This window comes from Balaenoptera acutorostrata, chromosome X (genome assembly GCF_949987535.1).
Source record: "Balaenoptera acutorostrata chromosome X, mBalAcu1.1, whole genome shotgun sequence".
Lineage (NCBI taxonomy): Eukaryota > Metazoa > Chordata > Mammalia > Artiodactyla > Balaenopteridae > Balaenoptera > Balaenoptera acutorostrata.
Window position 1 is genome coordinate 60,674,172 of NC_080085.1, and position 19,261 is coordinate 60,693,432.

Consider the following 19,261-nt stretch of genomic DNA (forward strand, 5'->3'; position numbering starts at 1 on the left):
TGGGGGAGGACAGTACATCCCACGGTGCACCAAAACCGTCCCCTAAGCTCAACTCTGAAGATTCATATTAGTCAGTCTAATCGAGGAGGTCCAAGCCAGAGTGGGAGGTAGGGAGGGAGACAGAGTTCCACTAATATTCCTGGAAAAGGCTAAGGAATCAATATTTCCTTGTACTTGTAGGACACTTGATACCTTTCTGTATTTGATTTTCCTAGCAACCTTTTTGATTACATTCAAAAGATTTTTTTGAGCACCTACATTAGAGGCCTTATGCTGAGAATTACTGGCCTTTTCCTTTAGGACACTTATCAGAAATTCAAGTGTATAGACAGTTTCATAAGTTTTTAATGTCTGTCTCCTCCACTACACTGTGAGTTCAATGAAGGCAGGAATCATGCCCATCTTCTTCCCCAGTGAATCCTCAACACCTAGAACAGCACCTGGCAAACGGTAATCACTCAACAGATAGTTACCGAAAAAAGGAATCCACAGGCCTGGGATCTGGAGACAATCTTTAATTTTGAAAAGGCTGGTGTGCAGAAGCAAGCCTTTTAGCCTGAAACATAATAGATGTTCAGTAGACATTCATTTAATTAAACGAAGAATAATAATCAGAAACACTTACAGTAATACCTCCTGTGTGCCAGGCCCTGTGCTAAGTGCTTTACATTCACTCACTCAATCCTCAGAACAACCCTATGAAGCGGGTACTATTATTATCCCCATTTTACAGTTGGGGAAACCGAGGCACAGAGGTTTGCCAACTTGTAAGTGGCAGAGCTGAGATCTGAACCCCAGCTATCTGGCTCTAAAGTCCATGCCTTTAGCCGCTAGATTGCCTCCCAACAACAGATCTAGAGAGATGGAGCAATTCCCCCACAGCGTCCGGGGAGGAACTTGGCGGAGCCAGGACCGAAAGCCAGGTCTGCTCTCTGTGCAGTGCTTCTCCCACTGGCCACTGGTACAGAAGCCCTGGGAACAGAGGTACAAGGAGGTATCTGAGAAGTCTAGATATTCATGCAGAAAAAGGCTCTAGTCGACTAGGTGGCTCTCAGTAGAAGACAGGAGGAGTCGAAGAGCACCCACCAGGGCAGAATGCTTTTCAGAGATCCTATTTGAGGCCTAAGCCATTCCCTTTTCCTGCACTAATTTATCAGGGACCCCTCCTCACACACACGCACACACACACACACACACACACACACACACACAGCTAGAACCAGCCCGAGGCAATTGAGCACCTGTGGGGAAAGGATGCATATTAGAGAGATTAGAAAGTATGATCTAAAGCCTGGTGTGGGGCTTCCCTGGTGGCGCAGTGGTTGAGAGTCTGCCTGCCAATGCAGGGGACACGGGTTCGAGCCCTGGTCTGGGAAGATCCCACATGCTGCGGAGCGACTGGGCCCGTGAGCCACAACTGCTGGGCCTGCGCGTCTGGAGCCTGTGCTCCGCAACAAGAGAGGCCGCAATAGTGAGAGGCCCGTGCACCGCGACGTAGAGTGGCCCCCACTTGCCGCAACTACAGAAGGCCCTCGCACAGAAACAAAGACCCAACACAGTCATAAATATAAATAAATAAATAAATAAAGCCTGGTGTGTGCGTAGGAAGTTGAGGTGGGGAGAGAACAGGGAAGACTGGAGAAAAGGTTAGGTCAAGGCTAAAACCTCCAGCAGATAAAAGGACTCAGTGATGAGATTAAAGCAAAGCACCTGCAATCAGCTCAGCTTTGGGGGCACCAGCCTTCTTACCACAACAGAACAGCACCATGGCCATGGCCTTCCTCTCCCATCTGGATCTTCAGGAAAGCCTCCAAACACTCTCTGTTTTGCAGTGGATCCCAGTCTATGTCTCTTTAGGTGAGTGAACCCCAGGGGCTGGAGAGCACAAGGGAACAGATGAGGAAAGAGACCAGGAATCTCCAGATGAGGAGGGCTCCAAAGAGATCATTTGGTTGGTCCCCTCTCTCTGGGAAGGACTGTGCCTCTCCACCCAGAGAGAGGGCTACTGTTGAGTTCATTAGATTTCTCTCCTCCCATCTGAGGGGCATGAAGGCCAGGAGTGAGGCTGCAGGTTTTCCTGGTTTAAAGATCACCCCAGCCTTCTCTCAGGACTGCCCCCTGTGAACTAGCTGAAAAGAGTCCTATTCGGGGGCAGGGGCAGAGTTGGTGTCACTGGGTAGACGTAAGGTGATTTTCCAGTATAAGACTATGATGAGAGAATTATGGAAAATCTGCAGGCTGCACGAGTGACTCATTAGACAGAATTTTGAGAAAGGGCCAGTTCTTCAATGGACTCAGAGAATGACAGTCATCGGTGCTGGGCAAATGGGCTGAGAGCTCGAAGCTTTTCTCAGTCAGAAACCAGGGCTTTGTGAGCAGCCAATTACAGGGGCAAGTTTGGAAACTGGACATGGAGAGATGTCATCCTGAAGGATGGGACAGGTTAGGAGGCTGCCAAGTCCAATCTGTGAGAGGCTATATGACCCCATAGAGCAGTTGTTCTTAACTAGGGACCTATAGACCTAGAATGAGGCAGGGAGGGACAACGTTGAATTTGGATGGAAAAAATTACCTGTTTATTTTCACTAACCTCATATTGAAATGATGAATGTAGGCAGCAAACCACAGAAATACCTGTGAATTTGTCGGTAATAGACATCACAGAGATTTACATTTCACATGTCAGTTGTTGCAGTCATCTCAAAAGTTTATTTATGCTCGTTACCACTTCCAAATTCCAACAGTTACTGGAACTACCACTAGGCGTGGTTATTTAACGCATAAATCAAGAAGCCCATGTTACTGTATGACATTTTTGGCAATATTTTGATAACGGTGTTTTACTATGATGAGTTTCCTTTGTAAGTCTGTGTATTTTATTTTGTGCATTTAAAAATACTATTCAGAAAAGGGCTTCACCAGACTGCCAAAGGGGTCCATGGCCTGGTTCCCAGTAAATGCTCCTTACAGAAAAGTGTCCTTCATTCCTTCCTCCCTCCCTTCCTCCTTCCTAATTCCTTTCTTCCTTCTTTTTCTCACCCTTTTTCCTTCATTCTTTCTGTCTTGCTCAGAGCCTCCCTCAGCGCTTCTCCTCCTTCCTGAATGATGTTGAGAATCATGGCTGATTACTGAGCACTACTGGGAGTGATGGGGGGAAAAGTAGGGAAGAGGGGGAGAGAAAAGGCAGAGGGACAAGAAGGAGGAAAGAAGCGAGGAGAGAAGAATGAAGAGATGGTTTGGGGGAGATGTGGAATATAAATATTCATGACCCTTGGAATTAGGCAATGCTCCTGAGAGCCCCTCTGAGGCCCAGCTTCCAGTTAAAGGATGGCTCTTCATCTGTCTCTTCTTTTCTGGGCTTGTATTGCCATCTATCTAAACTGTTGCAATATCCTCTTTCCTGGCCTTCTATTCTCCACCCTCTCCCATATATTCCACTGCCTGCAGCCAGAAGAGTCTTTCAAATGCATCTTTGATTACAGCCCTCTGCTGCTCAAAAATAGTCAGCGGTTTTCCCTTGCCTACTTGATGAAGTACAAATGTGTTATCCTGGGCATTCAAGGCCCTGCTCCACTCTCTGCCTCAAACTCTTTACCAGCTCATTCCCCTACTCTTCCCCTAGGTGAAGCTCGTATTCCAGGCAATCTATTCACAGAACAAATGCGAAGGGTACTTACTCTCTCACTCCTTCACTTCTGCTCTATCTCCTCCACTTAAAAGATTCCCTGATCACCCTTCCTGCACTATCCCTGGACAACCCCTCCTTTGAGATATTGCTCAAGTCATACCTTCTCTGCAACATTTTCCTGGCAACCTGAGACTATATTATCTCTGAAAGTCCAGAGCACTTTGGAAAAATTGGTTGCATAGCAGCCTTTATACCCTTTGCCTCCTCTACCCAGTAAAGCTCCATGAAAACAGGAGCCACGTCTTGTCATTGTTCTATTTCTTGCAAGACCAGGCTTGACACTGTTGATTCTTCCAGATTTCTTCTCCTCAGTAAAGACCTTTAAGTCCACCTCTTGTTCTTTTTTCTCTCTCATGGACATCTTTTTTTGTGTGTGTGTGGGTCTGCCTCCTACCTCTGGTTGCGGATAATACAAAAAATAGAACATACTCTTGGGAGTCAGACAGACCAGGTCTGCCGTTTACTTGTTATGTGAGCTTGTGCAAGTAAGTCGTTCACCCTCTACCATTGTAGAACAAAGCTCTCAAGACCATTCTGATAATCAAAGAGGAAAGAAAACCCTCAGTAGACGTTCATTTTCTTTCTGTTATAGAAATTGACATTGGAGCCCAACCACCCCACCTCAGAAGATGTTTGATCAACAGAAGAGTGACTACCACTTCTGAGACAGACACCCTAGACTCTGATTTCATTGCACCTTCAGGAAGAATAATGAGTAACTAGATCCTAGAAAATGAGGCAAACAGAGACTGATACCTTCCGAGCATTCCCACAGGCCCTTTCAAGGCATCGTTCACTACTCCCTCTCCTTCACCCCCTACATCCAGTCAACTGCAAACCCCTGAACATTCTGCCTCCATAGTATCTTTCAAATTGATTTCAGATGTAGTAGCCGATTTCAGGTTCCCATTGCCTCTCATCTGAGTCACTGCAACTCTTAGCTGACCTCCCTGCCTACCATTTCTCCTGCTCCCAAAGTCATCTCAAATGATCTTACTGATACACAGATATGATCACGCTCTTCCTCTGCTAAGAACCATCACTGGCTTCTCATTCCATTCAGCATGGGACCTGAGCTCCCCTGCTTCCTTCCCAGTGTCATCTCCTGTTCCATGGCTTCCCATGCTCCCTTGTACTTTTACAGGTTATGGTATTACTCACAGACCTTGGACTCTTCCATCTCCAGGCCTTCGTTCGAGCTCTTCCTTGCATGTGGAAGGCCCTTCCGCCACTAATCCATCTGTCAAAATCCTACTCTTCCTTCAAGATTCAATTTAAATCTTACCTTCTGCAAGAAGCCTTTCTAGGTTGCCCAGTAGTAAAGAATGGCCTTCTCCTTTGGTCCCATATAATGACATTTGAACCCTAACTGTATTGTTCTCACCCTCTGGGATATATCCATTATTTATGGTATCAGTTTTCCCCTCTAGACTAGGAGTTTCTGGAAAGCAGGAACTTTATTTTTTACATGTCTTAATATGACTTAAAATTAATTAAGCATACACAAAGTGCTTAAAGTAGCTCTTGGCTCATAATAAAGACTCAACAAATGCTACCTACTTTTTCTCCCAAAGCTTGAAATGAAGATACATGACCTCTCTGAGCCTCAGTTTCTTCATATGTAAAATGGGGATAATAAAATTATCTACCTCTCAGGGTCATGAGAGGATTAAATGAGATAATGCACATTAAGTGCTGAACAGAGTGCTTGTTGACAATAAATGCTCTATACAAGGTATCAGTAACCATACTTACATTATTTTCATCGTTTTCATACTTATGCTCTTCACCCTCCTCCTTCCAGGCCCCAAGCCTGCCCCCATTGCTTCTAGCACAGGGATTTCACACGAGGTATGCTCAGTCTATGTTTGCTGAATTACTAAATTATCTTCTTTTTACTCCCGCAGGTTCTTATATTTATAGTAATACAGATCCAATAAGTAATCACAAAGCCACAGAAATTCGTCTTTGACAAACCAGCCACGTTCTTGGATTTCTGAAGGCTTTGAGCCAGCTGATTAAGATGCCGGGTTTTCGCTTTACACTAGAAATGACAGGCTGCCCATAGCCTTACACACTCATGCACACCCTGGAACCTCAGAAGGCCTTTCTTTATTTGGAATAAGGGCATTGGTGGTTTCTTTCCCTGTTAACATTCACCTGCCACTTGGAGAATTTTGAAATCAAACTTCCCTGTGCTACAACTGAATGTAACAAGTATATTTATCCTGAGTCATCATCCTCCTGTGCTTGGCACTGTGCTGAAGGCTGTTTTCAAGAAGCTGACTGTCTAGGGCTTCCCTGGTGGCGCAGTGGTTAAGAATCTGCCTGCCAATGCAGGGGACACGGGTCCAAACCCTGATCTGGGAAGATCCCACATGCCGCGGAACAACTAAGCCCGTGTGCTACAACTACTGAGCCTGCACTCTAGAGCCCATGAGCCACAACTACTGAAGCCCACGTGCCTAGAGCCCGTGCTCCACAACAAGAGAAGCCACAACAATGAGAAGTCCACGCACCACAACGAAGACCCAACGCAGCCAAAAATAAATAAATTTATTTTTAAAAAAAAGGAAGCTTACTGTCTAAAAGGCAAAGGGCCAGGCATGTAAGGTGCTAACTACACAAGCAGCAAAATGAAACAGGACCAAATAGATGCAGAAGTAATGTGCTGTGGGTGTGTAGAGGAGGGAACTCTTCATTCTGACCAGAGAATAAGCAAAGATATCATCAAGGAGGTATCATTTGAGCTAAGACTTGACGGCTGAGAGAATTTTGATATAGACAGAAAGTTGGAGAGAGGGTAGTCAGAATAAGGGAACAGCATCACCAAAGGCATGCAGAGGTGAAATTGCATGGTGAGTTGAAATAATGGGGAGTAGACTAAGGTGGTTGGACCCCCATTTCCCATTCTTCAGCCATTTGCCTCCCACTTTCTGGTTCTTTCCACAGCTGAGTACCACCTATGCTATTATTACTTAACATTTTTTCCCCAAATTGACTCATTCCTGTAACCTAAATTAATATATTCTTTTTTTATAAATTTATTTATTTATTCATTTATTTAATTTTTGGCTGCACTGGGTCTTCCTTGCTGTGCACGGGCTTTCTCTAGTTGTGGCGAACGGGGGCTACGCTTCGTTGCGGTGCACGGGCTTCTCATTGTGGTGGCTTCTCTTGTTGCAGAGCATGGGCTCTAGTTGCGCGGGCTTCAGTAGTTGTGGCACGCGGGCTCAGTAGTTGTGGCTCACGGGCTCTAGAGCACAGGCTCAGTAGTTGTGGCGCACGGGCTTAGTTGCTCCGCGGCATGTGGGATCTTCCCGGACCAGGGCTCGAACCCATGTCCCCTGCATTGGCAGGCAGATTCTTAACCACTGCGCCACCAGGGAAGCCCCTAAATTAATATATTCTAACAGGAAACTTTACATTACCACCATGAATTCACTTTTATTCACTACACATTAAAATAACTTTCCATCCATGAGCCACTTCAGATCACCCCATGTCCTTACAGTGGTGTGGGTATGATCACCTCATGCTAGATCATAAGGGGTGTGAGTGCCGGTGCTGAGAGATGAGGCCAAGAAGGTGTGTGGGGCCGGCCCATGGAGGGCCTTAAACACCAGGCTAACATGTTCAGACTTTATCCTGTCAGCAGTGGGAAAATACTGAAGCCTTCAGAGGAGGCAAACAACATTATGACTGTGCCTCAAAAATATATCTGCGGGGGCTTCCCTGGTGGCGCAGTGGTTGAGAATCTGCCTGCTAATGCAGGGAACACGGGTTCGAGCCCTGGTCTGGGAAGATCCCACATGCCGCGGAGCAACTGGGGCCGTGAACCACAACTGCTGAGCCTGCGCGTCTGGAGCCTGTGCTCCGCAACAAGAGAGGCCGCGATAGTGAGAGGCCCACGCACTGCGATGAAGAGTGGCCCCCACTTGCCGCAGCTAGAGAAAGCCCTAGCACAGAAACGAAGACCCAACATAGCAATCAATCAATCAATCAATCAATAAATCTTTAAAAATATATATATATATATCTGCGGCATGGAAAATAGACTGGAGGGGAAGAGACCAGCAGGCAAGAATAGACAAAAGGCTGCAGTCCAGACCAGAGGAGATCAAGTTCTGGACCACAGCAGTGGCAATGGAGACAGAGGCAGGAGGATGAATGGGAGAGATTTTTTTTTGGAAAGGGAGAGAAGTTAAAGATAGCTCCAAAATGTTGAAACTGTGACATTTATCCTGAAGTCTGAAATATGAATAGGAACTAGCCAGGCAACGAGCTGAGGAAAGAGTCTTCCAGGCAAAAGGGACAACATGCACAGAAGCCCGGAGGCTGGGGAACAGAATGAGTTGAAGAAACTGACAGAAGAACAGTATGGTGGCATGCAGAGAACCAGGGGGTGGCCAGGGGCTCCATCACGGAGGACCTTCAGAACCAAGGTTATGAGACTGGACTGGATCCTAAGAGTCATGGGAAGCCATGTGAGTTGTTGAATTATTGAATTACCATTAACCCCCATAGGTTCTCATATTTATCATTAATTTTGATCCATTAAGTAATCACAGAGCCACAGAAATGTCTCTTTGACAAACCAGCCATGTTCTTGGTTATATGCTATAGAAGGACAGAGATTTGCATTTAGCATGCTGGCTGCATCATGGCTCAAATCGAAGCAGGTAACCTGTTTAGAAGACATTGGCAGTCGGCTTAGAGAGAGAGAATGGTGGCTTGGACCGGATGGTAGCATGGAGGTGGGGAATAGAATAATTTGAAAGATGTTTGGAGGACAGAACTGACGGGAATTAATAATTGACTAAAGGAAAGCAATAATTAGAGCTCAGTGGCAAAGAGTACGGTCTCTTGGAGGAAGAGTGTGAGTTCTCAACTCTGGCTCACCCACTAGCTGGCTGTGTGACCTTAAGTGGTTATTTAACTTCTCTGAACCTGGGTTCCTCATTCACAAAATGAGAATGCTTATTGTCCTAATGGGGGCTTTATGAAGATTAAATAAAATACGCATGTAAAATACTTAGTTTTACATGATGAGTGTACAGTAAATGTTGGCTATTACTATATGGGGAAAGTGAGCAAGCAAGATGAATCAGAAATGATTTGAAGAAAGGACCCACTTAGATTCATATTGGTACCATCTTTAACTTAAGCTAGTAATCATTAGTAATTTGAGGGTGTACAGGTTTAAATTTATTTTTTTAAAGTCAAGACCAAGGGTGAAAAAGGATATTACATAATGGTAAAAGGGTCAATTCACCAAGAAGACATAATTATCCTAAATGTCTATGCACCTAGCAATAGAGCTTTAAAATATATGAAGTGAAACCTGACAAAACTGGAAAAAAAATAGACAAATTAACAATTATATTTGAAGACTTCCTTGAAAACCACAAACAACCAAAACTCACCCAAAATGAAATAGATAACCTGTAACTATTAATTAAATTAAATTTTAATTTTGGAAGGTTATAAACCTTCCAAAACAGAAATCTGCAGACCCAGTTGGTTTCAACGGCATATTCTTCCAAACATTTTAAAGATGATATATCATAAATTCTACACAATCTTTTTCAGAAAATAGAAGAGGAAGGAACACTTGCCAACTCATTTATGAGGCCAGACCCTGATACCAAAACCAGACAAAACAGTACAAAAAAGAAAACTACAGTCCAATATCCCTCATGAATATAAATGCAAAAATCCTCAAAAAAATACTAGCAAATCAAAGATTAATATACCATGACCAAGTGGGCTGTATCCCAGAATGCAAGTGTAAATATTTGAAAATCAATCAATGTAACCTAGCATATTAACCACCTAAGGGAGAAAAAACACACACAATTATATCAATTGATGTAGAAAAAACATTTGACAAACTTTAATCCCTGATAAAATCTCTCAGCAAACTAGGAATAGAAGGCAACTTTCTCAACTTGATAAAGAGCATCTGTAAAAAAAAAAAACCCTGCAGGTAACATCATACTTACTGGTGAAAGACTGAAAGCTTTCTCCCTAAGATGGGGAGCAAAGCAAGGATGTTCACTCTCACCATTTGTATTCAACATCATACTAAAAGTCCTAGCAAGTGCAATAAAGAAGAAGAAAAAAAAAAAGAAAGAAAAGCATACATATTGAAAAGTAAGAAATACAACTGTCCTAATTCACAGTTGACATGATCACCTGTGCAGAAAATCCCATTAAATTAAATACTTTTAAAATCTACTTAAAAAATCCCTCTAAGGGTGTGGAGAAAAGGGAACTCTCTTGCACTGTTGGTGGGAATGTAAATTGATACAGCCACTATGGAGAACAGTATGGAGGTTCCTTAAAAAACTAAAAATAGAGTTACCCTATGACCCAGCAATCACACTCCTGGGCATAAATCCGGAGAAAACCATAATTCAAAAAGACACATGCACCCCAATGTTCATTGCAGCACTATTTACAATAGCCAGGACACGGAAGCAACCTAAGTGTCCACCGACAGATTAATGGATAAAGAGGATGTGGCACATATATACAATGGACTATTACTCAGCCATAAAAAGGAATGAAACTGGGTCATTTGTAGAGACGTGGATGAATCTAGAGACTGTCATACAGAGTGAAGTAAATCAGAAAGAGAAAAACAAATATCGTATGCTAACACATATATATGGAATCTAAAAAAAAAAAAAAAAGATGGTTCTGAAGAACCTAGGGGCAGGATGGGAATAAAGACGCAGACCTACTAGAGAATGGACTTGAGGACATGGGGAGGGGGAAGGGTAAACTGGGACGAAGTGAGAGAGTGGCATGGACATATATACACAACCAAATGTAAAATAGATAGCTAGTGGGAAGCACCCACATAGCACAGGGAGATCAGCTCGGTGCTTTGTGACCACCTAGAGGGGTGGGATAGGGAGGGTGGGAGGGAGGGAGATGCAAGAGGGAGGGGATATGGGGATATATGTATATGTATAGCTGATGCACTTTGTTATAAAGCAGAAACTAACACACCATTGTAAAGCCATTATACTCCAATAAAGAAGTTAAAAAAATTAATAATGATTCATATTTAACTTTATCTGAGTTTTCTTCTGAAGCTTACCCAGCAAATTTACTCTCATCTTTTATGAGGGTCAGAGGTAGCAAGATTTGTATCCATGGCAATCTTCCCATAAAATTCCTCCCCCTGCTATTTCCTATTTAATTAGTATGCTTACAACAACCACTTCAGCCAGCTCTTGTAAGGGGAATTCAGCCTATCACTAAGGTTTCTTCTACTCCATAACACGACTTTTTTTTTTAATGCCCATTCCATCTTTTTCCTGTTATTTTCATCTAAGCTCAAAATGCGAGAGACACACCTGCTGGCAGGTAACTCTTGAGTTTCTTCCCCTTCTCTGAAACTTTTATCTACTATGATGTTATCTGGTCAAAGAAGTCATTCCTTTAGCTGGGTATTTTTAAATTCACAATATGTGTACTGAGCCCCTCTTTCTCATGAATGCAGATTTTTAAATGGAATTCAACTCCCACTGCTATAAGATGTATCACGTCTGCATTTCACAGCCTGCTGTGACCCTTTGCTAACAAAGATGATTTTTCCCCCTCCTGAACTTTTGAGACATTTCGAATGGGACAAAATCGAACAAAGTAAAGCAGTTTCTAATATGTGTTTTCTTCTCAGCATCAAACAGCCTGTACACTGCAGGCCGCCCCTCTCCACTGGAATGTGCTGACAGAGCAGTTCCACAAAGGAAGGAGGGTTGAGCTTTCAGAAAGGACTTCCTGAGGTCCCAGAATGGGGATGTAAGCCACTGGCCCAAGATGCTGTTTCCTTTCAATTGCCAAGTAGTGCTGTCCTTTGACCCCAGCTGAGGACCTACTCTGAGAACGTCATGGTTCTGCTGTTTCCTCAGTTAAGTTCTCAGCCATCAAGGGGACCCAGATCCAGGGACTCAGAAGTCATCCCGGACCACAGGAGAGCTAGGAGGGGGGTAGGGGGTTGGGGGGGATGAGGAGAGAAGAGTATCACACCGACCTCGACCTGCTCCTTCACTGCAGAGCAGAGATCGGGGTTATGAGAGGTGTATTAAACTTGAAGGGGACTGAAGGGCACAAACCCTTTGTGTCACCTCAGGAGCTATTCCTATTCTTCTTATACCCTACTTTCTGGTGTTCACTAAGTTCGGGATGCTGTCCGTGCTCGCCTTAGCCTGGCTCGCCTATGACTGGAACACCCACAGTCAAGGTAAGAAACAGGGGAAGAGTGGTGGTCCCTGTCTGTACCAAGGATGGAACCACAGGGCTGGGGTGGGGGTGGAAGGAGAGAGTGGGAGAGACAGAGGGAGAAGAGGTGGGGAGAGGAAAGAAGAGGAAAGGGAAAGGAAAGGAGGTCAGGGAGGCGAAGCGAAGGAGAGAGGGAGAGGAGCACAGGAAGGTAGAGGGAAGGGGAGGGAGACAGGAGGGCAAAACTCAGCAAGGAACAGAGGTCTCTGCCAGGCTGCCCAGGAACAATTGAGGCTGGTTTCTGGGCAGGCGCTCCCAGCCTCCTGCTATTTCCCTCCCACCTTTCTGACTGCTCCAGAGGAGCAGGGGCTTCCTGTGTCTCCTTGGGGGATGGATTCAGGGACAGTACCTATAGCTCTGTGCCCAAGATATGGAAATGTGAGAAGGCCCCTCTAGTGACCTGAAGATTTTAGGAAGAACCCTCCACCTCCGGGAGAAGTAGAGGGATTGGCAAGATCTCACCCAGTCTTCCCTTCCCTTCCGTACTTGCAGGTGGTAGGCGTTCAACTTGGGTACGAAACTGGACCCTCTGGAAGTATTTCCAAATTACTTCCCAGTAAAGGTGACTACGCTTCCTCTGGGTGCCCTCAGTCCCTGTTGCCCAGACTCTCCCTCCCCATTCAGCCCCATGTTTTCAAAGGCTTTGGTGGCCAGCAGTGGACGTCAAGGCCCAGAGGCATAATGCAGAGTAGGGACCCAAGATGGATGGGCAGGTGGGGAGACAAATGGATAGCACCTTGCCTCAGAGTGGCAGACCCAGGTCAGCCTCTCTGAGCATCATAACACCTGGCAATCCTGTGACAGTGAAGACATCCCAGTGAATAGGGATTTGGGGCTCCCCAAGGGAAACACAGGCTACCTACTGGGATCTGAGTCCACATGTCCTCTCTTCCTTCTATCCACTACTGTGATTCAATCTCCCTCTAATAGCTGGTGAAGACTCATGACCTCTGTCCCAAACACAACTATATCATTGCCAACCACCCCCATGGCATTCTCTCTTATGGTGTCCTCATCATCTTTGCCACTGAGGCCACTGGCTTTGCTCGAATTTTCCCAGCCATCACTCCTTATGTAGGGACCTTGGAAGGGATGTTCTGGATCCCAATTGTGCGAGATTATGTGATGTCAATGGGTGAGTATAAGAAATCATTCCATTCTCTGACCTACCTCACGGCTCCAACTTCTATAAGCCTTGACAGTCAGTCCAGTTCTCACTCCCTGCTGGAAGAGGACTTAGTAGAAAATGAGTCCAGAACACACTGGGCCAGTAACAGGAATATGTGGCCAAGCCTCAGGTTCTGTCCAAGATCTGGGAGGCAGGGTTTCATTAGGCAGCAGGATAAGTTATAGGCATTCATAAGAGTTGCCAAGGATCCTTTCAGAGGAGGAAGCAGAAGCCTGGAGTTCAGGATCAAAGCCAAAGTGGAAAGCAGAAAGCAAAAGCCAAATATCAAAACCAAATATAGGGAAAATGAGGCATGAATGGGACAGCTCAGATGAACTTTGCCTGACTTTTGGGGGATGTCAACTGGCTTCTTTTGGCCAGTCATTTATGTAGCAGCTCTCATCTCAGGGCGTCTCAAAGACACTTTTAAGTCTTTCATACTAGCTGGTACCCTCCTGGCCCATGACCCTCATCTCCTGAGAACCCCTTTGAACTTGTGTAAGACATCAAGGGATAAAGGATAAGCATCCGTCAGAATCCAGGACAACTTCCCTGTGCCAGGCTTCAAGCCGGGGTACTATGCCAAATGTCCTTCTCTTTGGATGAATATCCATCCTTCTGGACACCAGAAAACAACTGAAGCCAAACATTAAAAGGTAAGATCCATTGATATCTGGAGGGGCCAGGTGGGACCACTAGAGTCCCAGAGGATGGTTCTGCTCCACTCTGAGGTTGGTATGAACCTGGATCTCAAGGACTGTGGCCTGGAGCCAATGTCTGCCATCCCAGGAGAGAACAGAAGGTGAGCACAGGGCAAAGTTGGGAAGAAGAGGTGAGGAAAGACTCTGTGACTGTTGTAGAGAAGTAAGATGTCATCCTCATTCCATGGTTCATCTACATTTCAATTTGGCTTGGACAGGACCCTGGGTCTGCCTACTCTCCAGAAGCCCCAGCCAATGGCTTCCCTTTGCCAGGTTGCTCTAAGGAGGATGCAGGATGGTGGTGGCTATTCCTCATTACTCCTAGGGAAGAGAACTCTGGAGAGCCTCAATTGCCATCAGCCTGGGGAGAGTGGAAGACAGCTGTGGTTCCTGGGTAGAGAAGGAAGGGATGGGCTTAAGTACTATAGAGCTAAGAGAAAGTAGGCAGAAGAACTCAATGTAGCCCCAACTGTAGTAGCACAGAGCTGCAAGGCAAGCAGCTGACCCTAAGGACCAACCTCAGGGCTAACCCAGGATGTGGAGATTAAAGACAGAAGAGTGGAAACAAGCACAGTCAGGAGACAGAAGAACTGTCTCCAGCAGGAAGACCCTGGAGGAACCCCTTACCCCATCCTCAAGCACCAAGTTTGTTATACCACTTGACTCTTTGGTTTCACAGGTGTGTGCCCAGTGAGTGAGTTGGCCTTGAAGTATTTGCTGACCAAGAAAGGCTTGGGCAATGCTGTGGTTATTGTGGTGGGTGGAGCTGCTGAAGCCCTCTTGTGCCACCCAGGAGCCTCTACCGTCCTCCTTAAACAGCGTAAAGGTTTTGTGAGGTTGGCACTGAAGACAGGGTGGGTCCCTAGGTTCTGGTGCCCTATCGTCAGGGTGCCATAGGTCCTCTGTAGCACCTCTCCAGAATGGTGCCCTTCCTTGGAAACCTGTTAGAGGGGGTTCCCTCTTCATACTGATTGCTTCTCTCTACGCGCTCACACTGTGCCTTAAGGGTGTTTGGACCTCCAGACACATTCTGGTGGGTACTTTTAAAACTTGAAATTGGAGAAAAAACAGTAAAAGACCTTTACCTTCTGCCCATTAGCCTGGTAGGCTGGGGGTCTGGGGAAGTGGGGCTTCAGTCTATATCAACCCATGAACTGTGAGGCCCAGAGAACTTACCCAGGGCAAGGAAGGCACTGGGCTTGATGCTGTGGGGATTGCAAAGATGCAAAAGACATGGATACTGCCCCCAAAGAGCATATAATCTGGTTTGAGAAATAGAATGCATTCATTCAGCAGTTATTGAACAGCTACTGTGTGTCAGGCATAGTACTAGGCATTAAGGATATAAAAATAAATAAGACCTGCTCCTTGCCTTTAAGGAACTCACAGTCCAATGGAAGACAGACATATTCACATATAATTACAAAATATATCCAGAAGCCAACCACTTACCATCTCAACTATCGCCCCCTGGTTTACCACCCCATCGTCTCTCCCCTGGATTATTACAACAGTCTCCTAAGTGCTCTCTCTGCTTCTATCCTTGCCTCCCTCACATCCAAGAGTCTATTCTCAACCGTGGCCAGGATGATCCTATTCAGCGTGAGTCAGATCATGTCACTACTCCAAATGCTCCAGTGGCTCCCGTTTCACTCCGAGCAAAACCAAAGTCTTTACAAGGGCCTGCAAGACCCTAAATGATCTTGCCACGTCTCTGATCTCATCAGCCACTGCCCTCCCCCTTGCTCACTCCATTAGAGCTACACTGGCCTCCTGCTGTCCCTCAAACAAGCCACACACTCCTCGCTTAGGGCCTTTGCTCTAGCTGTCCCCTCTGTCTGGGACATTATTCCTGCAAATAACTCTTTGGCTTATTCCTTTACCTTCTCCAGGTCTTTGCTCAAATGTCTCTTCTCAATAAGGTCTATCCTGACCATCCTGCTGGATCTTTTTCCCATTGCACTTATCATCTCCTCATACGTCATCAATTTTATTTCTTTACATATATGGTTTTCTATTTGTTCATTATTATTGTTTAGTGTCTGTCTTCTCTTAATAAAAGGTAAGCTCCATGAGGACAGAGATTTTTTTTTTAATCCATTGTGTTCACTGATGTGTCCCCAGGGCTTAAAAAAGTGCTGGCGGGCTTCCCTGGTGGCGCAGTGGTTGGGAGTCTGCCTGCCAGTGCGGGGGACGCGGGTTCGAGCCCTGGTCTGGGAAGATCCCACATGCCGCGGAGCAATGGGCCCGTGAGCCACAATTACTGAGCCTGCGCGTCTGGAGCCTGTGCTCCGCAACAAGAGAGGCCGCGATAGTGAGAGGCCCGCGCACCGCGATGAAGAGTGGCCCCCGCTTGCCACAACTAGAGAAAGCCCTCGCACAGAAACGAAGACCCAACACAGCCATACATACATACATACATACATAAATAAAAAGAATGTAAGCAGACAAGAATAGCATTAAAAAAAAAAAAAACACCAGATTTAAAAAAAAAAAAAGTGCTGGCGCATAGAAAGAACTCAATGCATACTTGTTGGATGAAAGATGTGCCATAATGGACATATGTATAAAGCGCTATGAGAACATCAACTGATGGAAAGCCTTTCACCCAAAGTAGAGGTTTCATAGGTGGGTGACATCTGAACTGTGAACTGAAATATTAGTAGGCATTACCAGTCAGACCAAAAGGGAAAAAGAACTCAGGCATTCAATGAGGGCCAATGATGACATGTCAGGCACTATGCCAGGCCCCTGGGGTTCAAAGATGAATAAGACATAGTTCCCCCTTTTGATTAGCTTGCTGTCTACTGGGAGTCAGCCAGGCAAGGTGATGACTGTAGTACAGAGTTGGGGTAGTGTTAGTGTAGGAAAGAGGTAAGCACTAGATGAGGGAGGTGGGAGTGGAAGGAATTGGAGGGGGTCAAAGGGCTGGAGGTGGTTCGAGGGGATGAAATTGGAGCTGAGTAGTGAAGGCCGAAATAGAATTAGCCACGTGAAGACAGAGGGAAGGCATTTATAGCAGAAGGAGCAAGATGTACAAAGACGCATAGACAAGCGAGAACATAGCACACTTAGTATGGCTAGGCAGATTCTGACAAAGGGCTGAGGAGAGGGGAAGCTAGCCAGGTAGGCAAGGCTAGAGCACAAAGGCCTTGCTAAGCAGCGTGGTACAAAGTGAGAAGCTCTGGAAGAGTTTTAAAGAGAGGAGTGACATGTCCAGATACACAGTTTAGGAAGAACACTCTGGATGCTGGGTACAATAAGGGCTATTAGATTTCCTGAGATTACTTTCCTCCCATCACAAGACAAGGTGCAGCAACTCCCCTCAAAGGGTTCACTTGTGGGAGGTGGGTGTGGAGCATAGCAAGAATGAGACACAAGGCTGGAGATGCTTGGGTGCTTGGACTCTTGTCCTATAATGGGGAGATTGTAGAGGTTTCCTACCTTGGAGAGGGTTTCACTGCGGGGAGCTTCCTGGGACAACTCACACTTCTGCCCGTCTCTTTGCAGATCATACCTTGTCCCCTCCTATTCCTTTGGAGAGAATGAGGTTCACAATCAAGAGACCTTCCCTGAGGGCACGTGGCTAAGGTTCTTCCAAAAAACCTTGCAGGACAGAATCAAAAAAAACCCTGAGACTAAGTTTCTGTACCTTTCACAGCCGGGGCCTCACTCGAGGATCCTGGGGTTTCTTGCCTTTCAATCGGCCCATTACCACTGTTGGTAAGTTTTCCAGCATCTTTGGACCACTCTGGTCCTTGATTCCCCCCACCCAGGTCATCCCTCGAGTCTCAGGGGACCCGACACACAGCTGGGACGGGCAATGGGAATTCCAGTGGCTGTGGTTGAGGGCAGGGTGGGGAGGACAACAGAACAGATCAGAGTTGTGGCCATTCACGGGAGGGACACAGTTCAGCAGCTGCCATGCGGGCATCATTATTCGCATACATTCCTTCAGCACTCTCTGAGTTTACTCTCATTCTCTTAAGCATGCACGAGATTAGGTATTTGGAGAATATGGGACAGGATGGGGTTGGAGCAGAGGGAAAGAACAGAGGAAGGGGAGGGGACCCAGATACTGAGTTTCAGTATGTGGCTCCCTCTGAGGAATGGGTAATTTGAGTTGGGTGGGGGGAAAGGTCTGATGCTTGTCTCTCCTCCTTCCCCACAGTTGGGGATCCCCTGCCAATTCCCAAGATTAAGAAGCCAAACAAAGAGACGGTGGACAAGTACCACGCACTCTACATCAGCGCCCTGTGCAAGCTGTTTGACCAGCACAAAGTACAGTATGGCCTCCCTGAGACCCAGGAGCTGACAATCATATAACAGGAGCTGGATTTCCCCGTTATTGAACCCCCAAAGCATTAAGGGATCCAAGTAGGGCCACATGGAAAGAAGAATCTGGGGAGAGGGGAAGATCTCAGGGTTGAGTGAGGAGGCCAACCAAGCCAGAAAGTACTTAATGAGTCCGGCTTAGAGGAAGGAACCAGAGGGATGGGGAAGAGTGGGCAACAACCCAGTTTAGTAAGCAGAGTCTTGTGAGTCCACAGATCTTTTTTGCCCCCTGACTCCAGTCAACTCTGATCAGAGGAATGAGAAGTTAAAGAACACCATGCCCTTTCCTCCTGAGCCTTAGTGACACCATCACTATTTAGGCTGAAGCTTAGAAGCCTTGTTGAGAACAAGGATGGTTTGTTTCCTCCTAGGCCCTTGGCCCTTTCCTTACAATTTGGGGGCCACCACAAGGTAAACCAGGGACCTGAGCTATGCTTTCCTGATCCAAAGCAGACACAATTCCCTCAGCTGTGATACAGTTCTACCCTGGCATAAACTTTATTAAAAATAATTACACCATTTCTTCTATAAAAACAAAGCTCTAGATATATAAAACAGGATATGACTATTTCCTAATTACTGTGTGGTTCACTACTGGGCTTCCCTGAAACCTAGCCAGAAAGCTAGTCTGTGGAGAGCCATTTTCCTCTTCTTTACCCACCCTTTACTGTGTAGCTGACAGAAAAGTTGGAGGAGTGGAACCAGAACTGCTGCACAGTGTAGGAGACAGGACAGAACCATGGGAACTGGCACAGGCATGCCCTGAGTAGCCTATCTCTCCTGATCCCACATAACCACCCTGGGTGAGGAGGGAGGGCACCTACAAGACCATGTACCAGCTGTGAGTCTACTTTATGTCAAAAACCTACTGCGGGGAATTCCCTGGTGGTCCAGTGGTTAAGACTCAGTGCTTTCACTGCCGAGGGCCCGGGTCTAATCCCTGGTCAGGGAACTAAGATCCCACAAGCTGCGTGGTGCAGACAAAATAATAATGATAACAATAATAATAATAATAAAAGAGCCTACTGCGTACCAGAGGCTATGCCATCATTTTCACAGCCTCGGTCTCTGAAT

General features: G+C 46.0%; 1 protein-coding gene across 1 annotated transcript; it reads left to right on the top strand.

Annotated features, from left to right (window-relative positions):
* Positions 1–1,766: 1,766 nt before the first annotated feature.
* Positions 1,767–18,178, top strand: LOC102999398 (diacylglycerol O-acyltransferase 2-like protein 6). Its single transcript, XM_057538934.1, is given in 9 exon segments — positions 1,767–1,857; positions 11,835–11,945; positions 12,476–12,523; positions 12,526–12,545; positions 12,914–13,118; positions 14,532–14,706; positions 17,363–17,474; positions 17,476–17,575; positions 18,024–18,178. Coding segments are annotated over 9 exon segments (1,017 nt in total).
* Positions 18,179–19,261: the final 1,083 nt, after the last annotated feature.